General features: G+C 42.9%; 1 protein-coding gene across 2 annotated transcripts in view; it reads right to left on the reverse strand.

The window, feature by feature from the left end:
- Positions 1-13,313, reverse strand: part of LOC138801642 (ammonium transporter Rh type C-like) — a 56,887-nt gene that overhangs the window by 3,623 nt on the left and 39,951 nt on the right. For both annotated transcript variants that reach the window (XM_069984693.1, XM_069984686.1), the window contains exons 5-8: positions 10,872-11,038; positions 9,493-9,630; positions 6,570-6,706; positions 6,130-6,254 (exon numbers count right to left, since the gene is read on the reverse strand). In XM_069984693.1, coding sequence (XP_069840794.1) covers positions 6,130-6,254; positions 6,570-6,706; positions 9,493-9,630; positions 10,872-11,038 — 567 coding nt within the window. The remainder of the gene's footprint in view (positions 1-6,129; positions 6,255-6,569; positions 6,707-9,492; positions 9,631-10,871; positions 11,039-13,313) is intronic.

The following is a 13,313-nucleotide window of genomic DNA, read 5'->3' on the forward strand; positions in this document are numbered from 1 at the left end:
GCCCAGACCTCAACTAGTCAAAACTTTTACCATGTCCTTAGAAAAGTTTTTTGGAAGCTCACTTAAAGGGGTTATCCAGTGCTACAAAAACATGGCCAATTTTGCTCCACTCGTCTCTAGATTGGGTGGGGTTTGAAACTTCGTTCCACTGAAGTAAATGGAGCTTAAATTGAAAGAGTGGGGCAAAAGTGCCATGTTTTTGTAGCACTGGATAACCCCTTTACCCCTTTGAGCATCAGGCCCAAAATGACCCAGTGGACCGCGCAAATTTTGATCTTTGGGCTTTCATTTTTTTTCCTCCTCCTTTTCTAAGAGCTCCAGCACTTTCAGTTTTCTATCTACAAGGCCATGTAAGGGCTTGTTTTTTACAGCAATAGTTGTACTTTGTAATGGCGTCTTTCATTTTACCATAACATGTATGACGGAATTCCAAAGTTATTATTTATGAAGATATAAATAGGTGAAGTCATAAAAAAGAATGCAATATGGTAACTTTTGGGGGGTTCCTGTGTCTACGTAATGCACTATATGGTAAAAGCGACATGATACTATTATTCTATAGGTCAGCCTGAACACAACCACATGCAGGTTTACACAGATTCTCTAATGTTACATGTATTTTTTTTATGAAATCCTTATCTTTGGCAATTAATTATTAATAAAATGGGCCTATTGTGAAGCTTATAACAGTTTTATTTTTTCACGTACGGGGCTGTATGAGATGTCATTTTTTCCGCCATGATATCTAGTTTTTATTAATACCATACTTGTCAGGGCACTAGGGTTGAGCTTGCTCTGCAGGCGTGCAGAAGCGCGGGTCCCAGCTCTCTTACCCGCTTCATGAGGTGCAGACTCTGTGGGAGACCCGGTGGGGGCTGACGAGACAGACCCTCGGCGTCTCCCTGCTTCTGAGTCTGCTACCGGAGGAGCCTGCCACGCCGCTCCGGCAGCCGATGTGAGGAAGTCCAGGAACGAAGCTGCAGGGGAGCCGGCGCCATGTTGAGGAGCTTGTGCCTTAGGGAGGGAGGATTGAAGCCTCCTCCGTGCTGCCGCCGTTGCTCTTCTGGAAGTATTCCTCATCTCAAAAGGCAGACAAGAGATTGAGCTTGCTCGGGGTGTAGAGAAAAAGCAGTTCTGAACGCTGGATCAGTCGCTATATAGCCGTTATAACGGGAGCTCGGGAGATACGCTGCTACTCTCTTCGGCTGCTAGCCATGCCCCCCAATACCATACTTGTGAAGATCGGATGTTTTGATCACTTTTTATTATTATTTTTATATATATATATATATATATATATATATATATATATATATATATATATATATATATAATGTAACATAAAATCGGTACTCCGCGCACTCCGACGCTGATCCCGGCTCGGCAATCTAATCAGATGGTCTGCAGCAGACCATTATAATAGAGCCATGATCTGATGGATCATTGCTCTATTATATACACAGTATTGATCTCAATGGGAGATCAGTGCTGTGTATATAGAAGTCCCCCAGGGGGCTTCATATTACTGTAAGTGAAAGTAAAAAAAAGTGTTTTTATTAATAAAAAATCCCCTCCCCTAATAAAAATTTGAATCACCCCCCTTTTCCCATTTTACAAATAAAAATAAATAAATAAATAAACAAACATGTTTGCTATCACCGCATGCGTAATCGCCCGAACTATTAATTTATCATATTCCCGATCTCGTACGGTAAACGGCGTAAGCGCAAAAATATCCCAAAGTGCAAAATTGCGCATTTTTGGTCGCATCAAATCCAGAAAATTGTAATAAAAAGCGATCAAAAAGTCGCATATGCGCAATCAAGGTATCGATAGAAAGAACACATCATGGCGCAAAAAATGACACCTCACACAGCCCCATAGGCCAAAGGATAAAAGCGCTATAAGCCTGGGAATAGAGCGATTTTAAGGAACATATATTTGTTAACAATGGTTTGAATTTTTTACAGGCCATCAGATAATATAAAAGTTCTACATGTTATATATCGTTGTAATCGTAATGACATGAGGAACATATATAACAAGTAAGTTTTTCTATAGGACACACGGCATAAAAATGAAGCCCCCCCCCCCAAAGAAAAATAATTGTGGTTTTTTTTTTGTTTTTAATTTCATTGCGCATAATTTTTTTCTGGTTTCGCAGCATATTTTATGGAAAAATTCAGCCTGTCATTGCGAAGTACAATTAGTGACGCAAAGGGCTCATGTGGGTCTGTAGGTGTAAAAATGCAAGTGCTATTGCCTTTTAAGCACAAGGAGGAAAAAATTAAAACGCAAAAACGAAAGTCAGCCCGGTCCTTAAGGGGTTAATCGATTTATTTATTTACTTTTATAAGTTTTATTTATATAATGGGAAAGGGGGTAATTTGAACTTTTATTGGGGGAGGGGCTTTGGGGTAGCGTAATAATGCTTTTTTACACATTTGAAGTTCCTTTGGGGGACTTTTACATACACTTGTGTGATTAGTCACACTGATCACTGCTATGCTTATTCACACTGATCACTGTGCAGGCTTAGTAAGCAGATCGCCGATCGGACAGCACGGAGGCAGGTGACAGACCTCTGGTGGTCCGTTTTAACGATCGGGACTGCTGCAGTCACACTGCAGGGGTCCTGATCGGTAAGTGACAGGGGACTCCCCCTGTCACTTACACTTAAACGTCGCGGCCGCAGCGTTTGAGAAGTTAATGACACGCTGCAGTGCGATCACTGCAGCCTGTCATTAACGGTGAGGCGCCGGCTGCTCACTGCACTGGAGCAGCCTTCATAGATCAGGACGCAGGACGTATCGGTACACCCAGCGTCATCTGGGCACAGACTTCCAGGGCATACCGGTACGTCCTAGGTCGTCTAAGGGTTAAAAGAGAACTCCGTCCAAAATGTATTTTTTTTTTTTTATTTGTATGTTATTACATAAGCAAGGTTAGACAAATTCCTAATGTACACTAATTATGGGAAATGCACCTTTCCCTCAATTTAGTAGATCAGATAGGCTTCAATTTCTCTCTAAAAAAAAAAAAAAAGTTATGTCACGAATCGGGTGTATTTACATGAAGTCTCCAGTAGGGGGTGCAGTACATGTAGAAATTACACTGTAAAAATAACTGGGGCCTTTCCCATGCTTTATTCACAAAATTCAGCTACACGCTGCACACAGGAGGTCATGGTTACTGGAGGGGGGGGGGGGGGTTGAGCTGGGGGGGAACCGCATGCCAAGTGCCAACAGCCCTGTCCTATGTGCTGTGGACAGGGCTGCTGACACTTCTGATTTTGTGAATAAAGCATAGGAAAGGCCACAATTATTTTTAAAATGTAATTTCTACACATATTGCACTTTTTTGAGGGGGGAATTGAAGCCTGCCTGAACTACTAAATTGAGGGAAATAGCACTAAATGTGCATTTCCCATAATTAGTGTATATTAGTAATTTGTCTAACTTTGCTTATGTAATAACAGATTAAAAAATACATTTTGGCTGGAGTTCTCCTTTAAGTGTCCCCTAATAATGACAGGTTCCATATAAAAGGGGTGTTTAACAATGACATTCACTGTCTAATAAACAATCCATGCAAAATAAGATGTAATAAAAATTCAATTACATTAATTATAGATACGTTTTGTGTATATGATAATGACCCCTATCTTTTGTATTATTTTGTATGGGTGACCAAACTTTTGTCATCCAAGTACAGTAGCCCTGTTTCTCCTATAAATGCAAGTGTTGGGCCAACCATGCTCATGCACTTTCTCTTTCTAAATCTCTCCACTACAGCCAATGCTATATCTCTGTATGTTATTTGGTGACTGGTTGTTGTGTCTGCACAATTCCATGTCTCTGCCAACTGTATAAAGGTTTTTACTTACAGCACTGTGTGGGAGCAATAACATCAAATAGTTCTGACATGTGCACACACAATACTAATGTTGGTCATTTTCTGCAGATTACATTTTATTGCGGGTGTCAGTATTGTCAGATTTATGCAACTGATGCTATTGGCTGTGGCATCTAAGGGGACAAATGACAAAGTGATCTGGAGTGCTGTAGGGTAACTGTTAGTTTGCTTTGTATTCTCTGAGTATGCATCCACTGTACATTTACAGCAAGTATTGCCAGGGGGTTTAAAAAATGTAAGCTTTTGTTTCACCATAGTCCATCTGATTTTTCATGTGACACAACAATGTGAGGGCTTCTTTGTAGCAGGATAAGTTTTTTCTACTAATACCCTTTTATTTATACTTTTTGACTGCTCTTTACATCGTATTGGGAAGTGGAACTATTATTATTATTTATTTATTTATTTTTTTACAATAATCATGACAATCTGCACTGTGCACATCTGAAAAAGTCCTATAGACTTACATTGTGAGTTTGTCTCGGCCATGTGGCACAGAGTCTCGGCCATGTGGCACAGAGCTGGGAGAGCGTTTAGCAGGCAGTTCTCCTCGCTCATTCTAGCAATCGGTGAGGTCTGAACACCCAACACTGATATAGACTTTTAACATGTCTCTACAACATTTCAAAGGTTGTGACAGTTGTAAAAGTGACAGTGTTTATTTAACTTCTTTTTCACAGTTTTTGTTTTTAACATAACCATGTGATCACCTGATTGCTATTATAATAAACTATATGCCTCCCAGCATACGGCTCTGACTCTGTCTTGTCCCTGCACTCAAAGACACAATCAAGGCATTCTGGGGGTGACCATGGCCTTCCCAAAGACTAGTTAGTGCTCACTGGCCATACTGTATATTGAATACGATATAAGAGAACAGCGTTGAAAAGCTGCTCTCCTCCTCTATGAGGTTATGGGGCCAGTGTAAGGGAGGCCTGGCAGGTTTCCTTTAATGGATTTTCTCGATTTTATGTTTTTGAACTTTCTATGGGCAACTTTTAGAGATGAGCGAACCTACCGAGGTTCGGGTTCGTATGAAGCTGAACTCTCGGCTTTTGATTCCCGCTGTCTGCCCGCTCCGTGGGGAGGGTGCATACAGCCGGAGGACCGCCTGGAAAACTGGGATACAGCCTATGGCTATGGCTGTATCACAGTTTTCCAGGCGGTCCTCCGGCTGTATGCACCCTCTCCTTGGAGCGGGCAGACATCGGGAATCAGAAGCCGAGAGTACAGGTTCATACGAACCCAAACCTCGGCAGGTTTGCTCATCTCTACCAACTTTGTAGGAGAACTTTGTATGGGCAACCACCGGTACCTCAGTCTTTTTGTTTTTTTTACATGAATAGACACTGTGGATACCACAATGCTTTTTTTTAATCGTCGCCCGATCCCAGAGCACGGCGCCGGTCTATTACTCAGCGCCAGCCATTCATGAAGCACTGGAGGCCGGCTGGCCCCTAGTGTGACGATCTCCCCTCCCCTCTGTGATGCGGCTCCGTTAATTCTAAAAGAGCCACATTACAGAGGAGAGGGAAACTAGTCACATTGGGGCCAGTTGGCTTGTCCGCCCCAAGCACTTCAAGCCCGGCTGGTGCTCGGTAATAGACCGGCGCCATGCATGGGAACCGGGTAGTGGTTCAAAAAAAAAAAGGACCGCGGCAATGGCATACCTGCACTGGTGCTGCTCTATTCCTGTTAAAAACTAAAAAAGCAATGTACCTGTGGTACAATGGCCGTTGTTGTGCAAATAACGGCTGTTTTTTGAAAAATAATGACAGTTATTTGCCCAATAGCTATTATGAAGTTCTCACTGTTTTAACATAGTGTGGACATAGCCTAAAACCACTTGATAAATTTCCCCCTTTGAGTATCAGCTCTTCACCATTTTCAAGGTTGCTTCTTACTGTCAGCAAATGGGAACATTCTTATCTACACCTGGCTGTTAAAAACTGATATATTTTAAGAGTTTCTGTGAGCTTAGCAGTCTGAATACTGATAGCATTAATAGCACCATTAATAGCACCAATACATTACAAATATATAGTTTCATATGTATCGACATGTTGCTAGACAGGGAAATTGTGGATAAAAACTATTCACTATGTTTGACAAAGTAATAAAAACAAATAAATAAATAAAATTATGGTCTCAACAATCTAGTCCATCATCATCGAGAGTTCTTGTATGGTCAATGGAGAGTGAGCTCTTCCTTACCTACTGCAGTACCTCCAACAAAGGCAAACGCCAGAGACACACAGATACCCGCGGCTTGATATCCTCCTTGTATGCTGGGAGTTCTGCCTGCATAGTCCCCTTCAAATCCGAACAGAGTTATCAAGCTAAAGAAAAAAATGTTGTCCTTACATTGTGCCCACATACGTATTATACTGTATGTATCACTGTGAAAAATACATTAATTGGTGGACATCTGCTTTGTTTGTCCCATTGTTCTTGCAAGGATGCAAGGATGAGATGACTTTGAAATAAACATTTCTGACATCACACAACAGGATCAGATCCTAGCAATATCCACTTTTGGACACTAGATGGTGCAGTTCCATTACAAGGCAGAAGATACCACATTATGGGACAACTTATTCCTATTTACATGTATTCATCCTTTTCAATCATTTTTATTCTGTAACATATCTCACCCTTCATCTGTGTAAACACCGCCGGTAGCACAAGCTGCTGTTACTGCTCCTACTATCCCTCCAATTATTCCGGGCATCCCATGAAGATTGTTGATTCCACACGTGTCATGGAGGTTAAGCTTAGATGATAAAAGAGGCTGAAAGGTATGGTATGAAAAACTTAAACATGTTGCAAACTTTTTACACCAAACAGTAACTTTAATTATTTTTCATAATACAAGTTACTGTATTAAAATTAATGCATTGCTGGATTAGAAGGTGTATGGGCTCTTGTTTAGACTTAAAGAGTAACTGTCATATTTTTTTTTATTGCAGAAATCAGTAGTATAAGCGATTTTAAGAAACTCTGTAATAGGTTTCATCAGCCAAAAAAGCCTCCTTCTGTACTCAAGAAGCAATCTCCCAGACTCCCCCCCTGACTTCTTATCTGTGCATTATCAGGCAAACACGTCTTCATTACAGAGAAGCCAGTGAAGACGGACTCTGCTCTCTCCATTGTAAGCCTATGAAGGGGGGAGGGGCCGAGGGAGATGAGGGAGCAGGAAGAGGTGACATGAAGGTCAGCTGTTTGTAGACTCTCTGGGCACCTAAACCGCAGGATTCAGGTGTCAGAAAGGTCAGTGCTTATCTATGAACTTACTGAGAGAAGATTGCAGGGTGTTGTGCTGTGCAGGACTGCTCCGTGCTCAGTCACTCCTAACAGCCCCTCCCCTCTCCATAGCCACATAATGGACACAGAAATCCTGCTTCATTTGATGTGAGGGGGGAGGCTGGGAGATTGCTTTTTCAGTACAGAAGGAAACTCTTTTAGTACATAAAACCTATTACAGAGTTTCTTAAAATCGCTTGTACTGTTGATATTTAATGTTTTCAGAAAAATAACCCTGAAATGACAGTTACGCTTTAACACTGGAGCATTGAGCAGCTTGCTATCACTGGCGTAGCTACCATGGGGGCAGGGTACGCCGTCGCTATGGGGCCCGGGGGTTCAGGGGGCCCGGGACCCCGCGTTAAAACATGCCCCCGCCCCCTGTATTGCCGCTCACTATGCATATGCATAGTGAGCGGCCCTGAGCCATCCCCTCCGCCCGCCCCTTCTATCGCCGCTCAGCTGAGCCGATCAGAAGCCCGGAAAAAAGTGCAATGAGCAGCACTTTCCTGGGCTCCTGATCGGCTAAGCGGCGATAGAAGTGGCAGGCTGGGCGGGCGGAGGGGATCACTGTCCTACTCACCTGTCTGCCGGCCCCAGCAGCTCCTCTCCCGACACTCCGGTCTCCCGTCATCCTCTGGGCATCCTCTGTGTCCCGGAAGTGTTCTGCAGCGGCAGTCTCTCTGTCCCCGGCTGCCTGTGCCGGAGGATGACGGGAGACCGGAGTGTCGGGAGAGGAGCTGCTGGGGCCGGCGGACAGGTGAGTCGCCTGTTTGTCGTTTTTCTGGTCGCAGGGGGGGATTGGCTACTATGGGGGGCACTATATGGGGGCATTGGCTACTGTATGGGGGCATTAGCTACTATGGGGGGCATTGGCTACTATATGGAGGCACTGTATGGGGGCATTGGCTACTATATGGGGGCACTGTATGGGGGCATTGGCTACTATATGGGGGCACTGTATGGGGCATTGGCTACTATGGAGGGCGCTGGCTACAATGGGGGCACTGTATGGGGGCATTGGCTACTGTATGGGGGCATTGGCTACTGTGGGGGCACTGGCTACTATATGGGGGCACTGTATGGGGGCACTGGCTACTATACGGGGGCATTGGCTACTATATGGGGCACTGTATGGGGGCATTGGCTACTATATGGGGGCATTGGCTACTATATGGGGGCACTGTATGGGGGCATTGGCTACTATATGGGGGCATTGGCTACTATATAGGGGCACTGTATGGGGGCATTGGCTACTATATGGGGGCATTGGCTACTATATGGGGGCATTGGCTACTATATGAGGGCACTGTATGGGGGCATTGGCTACTATATGAGGGCACTGTATGGGGGCATTGGCTACTATATGGGGGCATTGGCTACTATATGGGGGCACTGTATGGGGGCACTGGCTACTATATGGGGGCATTGGCTACTATATGGGGGCACTGTATGGGGGCACTGGCTACTATATGGGGGCATTGGCTACTATATGGGGGCACTGTATGGGGGCATTGGCTACTATATGGGGGCACTGTATTGGGGGCATTGGCTACTATGGAGGGCACTGGCTACAATGGGGGCACTGTATGGGGGCATTGGCTACTATATGGGGGCATTGGCTACTATATGGGGGGCACTATATGGGGGCATTGGCTACTATGTGGGGGCAGATAGGACTTTGCCTGATCGGGTGAGATGGGGGGCCCCAAGCTAAAATTTTGCACCAGGGCCCATCAGCCTTAAGCTACGCCCCTGCATACTGGATTTGATTGGTAACAATATAGTGGTAATGGCATTGGTCATGGTGCTATAATGCTTTTCCTAATACTATATATACATATTGCTCTCTCTTCACAGCCCTAGTGGTCAGTTGTTTGGGGGGGGGGGGGCAATCAAAAGTTTGCTATGGGGCCCAGCTAGTTCTAGTTACGCTCCTGCTTGCTATGTATTGTTATCTGCAATCTGCACAAGCCAAGTGGTGCACAATGTGTAGCAATGAGCAACCCCGTAATAGATTCAGTTCAATAACAATAATTTAAAAATGTCCATAGTCTTTAAAGAAGACCTGTCAGCTTTAATGGCTTACTGTATATGTCTTAGCACAAGTACCTCTTCCACAGGTCCTTTTCAATTAACTACATATTGCTCCATTGTTACACAGGGCAATATTTTGTTGAAAATTTTTAAATAACTCCCTGGGCCCATAGACATTTATTGTGCTGCCATATGTGTCCTCATACATAAATAATAGTAACAAACCATATAACTTACCGTAAGGTAGGTAAATCCAAGAGTAGAAACTATTCCACAGATGAATCCAACTATCAGAGAGCCATACGGTGTCAGAAACATTTCTGCTGCTGTTCCAACTGCGACCCCTCCAGCCAAGGTTGCATTCTGAATATGCACCTGGGAGGAAAAGGCTTCATAAATCAGTCTGACATTTTCTATAAAATAATATATAGATACAAGAGATATTGCACAGAGTCATGCCACATCATTTTTAGTAGTAACACTTGAAACACCTGGCATAGAGGAAAGCCAATAGCAGCTGTATACATACACATGTTGTACGCTTGGCTCCCCCTAGAGGAGGGTGCAAGTAGCCTAAGTTTTATCATTTGTTGTGCAAAGGAAAGAAGTGCTCTAAGGGGTGGATTTATCACTGGTGTAAATATTATTGAAAAAGTTGGTTTTCAGTCTAAATACCCTATCTATGAAACATTTGTATCACTTTTTCAACATGAATGTATCATTAAAAATAAAAAGGTCAGTACATTAAAAAAAAAAAAAATAGTCAGTACATTACAGTTGAATTTTTTTGTTGGGGAACAATGCCAGATTCAACCTGTTGATAAATCTGATCCAATGGAGATTCTACCAAAGCACAATGAAGTATTACATACATTGGGGGGTCTTTATTTTGCCATTCCACCCTAATATTCTTTGTATGCCCTTGTAGGTTTAGAACAAACATTTGTGTTGTTGCAGAGTTATGTAAAAGGGGACTCAATGGACCTGAGATAAGGTAAATCAGAGATTGGGTTGGTGGCACGGCATCATAAGCAATAGTCAGTCTTAAAGGGGTAGTGCGGCGCTAAACAATTATTCACTAAATAACACACGTTACAAAGTTATACATGTGTTACAAAGTTATATAATGTTATGCTAGTGAATGGCCCCCTTCCCCGTGTTCCACCCCCACCCACGCTAGAGCCGGAAGTGTAGTGCTCTATACTCACCTGATCTGTGTCGACCCCCATCTTGTGACAATGATGTAATCTTCGGGAGGCCGGCCGAACCGCTCCAAGCGTCCCTCGTGCCGGCCCCCCTCTGCTGCGTCATCAGCTGCTCAGCCACCATTGGCTTTACAAATTCCTTTCAATTTCCTAAGCTTATTGTTTTGTTTTTTAAGCATTTTTATTGCTTTTTTGTCTTTTGTGATTTATTTTTATTAAAAGCATGGCTCCCCACAGGGGCCACATGACCTGGTCATATACCTGATTCATCCAGTCATTCATGCCTGTACTGACATGTTTTACATCGATAAAATACTATTTTTATAGAACCAATTTAAAAACATGTTGTGGCAGGAGAAAAATATTTATGAAAGATATATTTAAAACAAACTGGCAAATGTTTGGACTTACCATGGATAGTTTACCCTGTTTGTTTACCACACTGGAAATGGCAACGGTTGTCACAACACTTGCGGCCAAAGAACAATATGTGTTAATGGCAGCCCTGTGCTGGGCATCCCCATGATGTGATACTGCTGAGTTAAAGCTGGGCCAATACATCCATAGAAATAAGGTTCCTGCATTAAAACAAAAGAGACAAGTCATCACAACTCTGAGGGGAGATTTATCAAACATGGTGTAAAGTGAAACTGGCTCAGTTGCCCCTAGCAACCAATCAGATTCCACTTTTCATTCTTTACAGACTCTTTGGAAAATGAAAGGTGGAATCTGATTGGTTTTGTTCTTTTTGTTGCATTGTTCTTAACCTTATGGTAATATTCGGTGCTGCAGTATTGCAGTAACTTCAGCCTGAAGGTACCTAATATTGGGGAGTTGTAGTACATATTATTTATATATATTTTATTATATATATTTTATGGTATTTTGCAGTATTTGTGCAGCTACAATTTACCAGTACAGTAACTACAGTATAATCTGATAAAATTAAGATGTCTGGTCTGGGATCTGAACATAAATCTCTTCACTAAAAGTGCTCTTTAATTTAAAGGCATTGCATTACAGAGAACAGCTGAGCAGATAGATATATAGCTTTGGGAGTAAAGATTCATTTACTCAACTAAATCTCTGTTTATTTGATGCTTTGGATTGCATTACGCAGTCCCTTTCAGTTGCTGACAGTCCATTATATATGAGTACACATATGCTGTCAGTCACTCATTAGGACCACCCACTGGAACCCCAAGCCTAAAATCAGCAGAACTTCAATCTAAGAAATGACAAGCATCAGGGGCGTAGCTAAGGTCTCCTGGGCCCTGGTGCAAGAGGTCAACTTTGGCCTGCCCCCCCCCCCCCCCCTTCCTCGACCAAGCAATGCTATTGGTATAAATATATATATATATATATATATATATATATATATATATATATATATATATATATATATATATATATATATATATATAGTGGGGATCTTTAGTAGGGGGTAGCGAGAATAATGCAGTCCTTATGCCAATTTAACATAAAAAGTCCAACTTTGTTTTATTGTGGCATAAAAATAAACATAGCAGCACTGTGCAAAAACAGGATACAAAATAAACACCTGCCCGGCTGGGCTCTAACTAAACAGAGGTCTCACCTGACTCAACCAAACAGAAATAAACAGCAGTAGTATCTGACACAGATCAGTGGCTTCCAGGCTCTCAGCAACATTCAGCCCTCTGAGCTGCCTTTTATGAGCTGGAGCGATTAGCACCTGCTTACACCTGTGCGCAAGGTGTGGACTGGAGTGGGGAGGGAATGGCAGGTCCCACTACCAAACCTACCCGCCATTCCAGTAAAATCCAGGCCCGGAAATAATAAACAACAGCTCAGCAGAATATCTCTGCTGAACCACATCTTTCCCGGAGTTTACCATCTCAGCCCAGCTAGCAGTCTGAGTGAGATGTACACCCCCTCCAGTATCTTACCATTCACCTTTCTACAATATATATATATATATATATATATATATATATATATATATATATATATATATATAAAAAAAATCTCAAGACTGGTATTACCAATAATACCAGTATATAGGAAATATTATCACCATACATATTACTACCATACTGTCACTAACCAGATCCTGTATACTGAGACCAATAATACCAGTACACAAGGGGGAAATATTACCACCACAACCACTGCCATCACCACCATATTGGTACCGACCAAATCCAGTATACTAAATCCAATAAAACACAGTGCCAGATTACAAGTAACAACCGCCATATACTGACTAACACCACTGCTGCTACTGACTAACACCACCGCTGCTACTGAATAATCCACTGTACACAGATCACTATCACCTGATACAGTCATGCAGAGGTACCTAGCTCTACACAGGTTCTGTACACTACAGTATATACATTACACTGCAGTTATATCAGGTGACTCACAGGGAACGTCTTCTCTGATCAGAGTTCTTCCCTTTTCATCTTCTTCTCCATCTGTCCTGGGCCGTTATGAGAACTTCTCCGAGCCACAAATCCACAGAATCTGCCAGACAGACATATTAGGCTCCTCACTTTGGCACCATCCTCATCTCTCTACTAACTGCACATCTGTACTGGTCCCTTTACACCCTCATTTAGTGGGTAGGCTGACACTATGTTATCCCCTTGTAGTATATGGCCCCCTCTGTGTGGTCCACTATAGTACATGCCCTATTGCATACACCCCCGTGTAGACCCCCTTATAGATGGCCTCCCGTGTTATCCCCCTTATAGATGCCCCCCATGTATTCCCCTTTATAGATGCCCCCATGTATCCCCCTTATAGATGGCCCCCCATGTATTCCCCTTTATAGATGCCCCCATGTATCCCCCCATATGTATCCCCCAT

The sequence above is a fragment of the Dendropsophus ebraccatus genome, chromosome 1, assembly GCF_027789765.1.
Source record: "Dendropsophus ebraccatus isolate aDenEbr1 chromosome 1, aDenEbr1.pat, whole genome shotgun sequence".
NCBI classification, from domain to species: domain Eukaryota; kingdom Metazoa; phylum Chordata; class Amphibia; order Anura; family Hylidae; genus Dendropsophus; species Dendropsophus ebraccatus.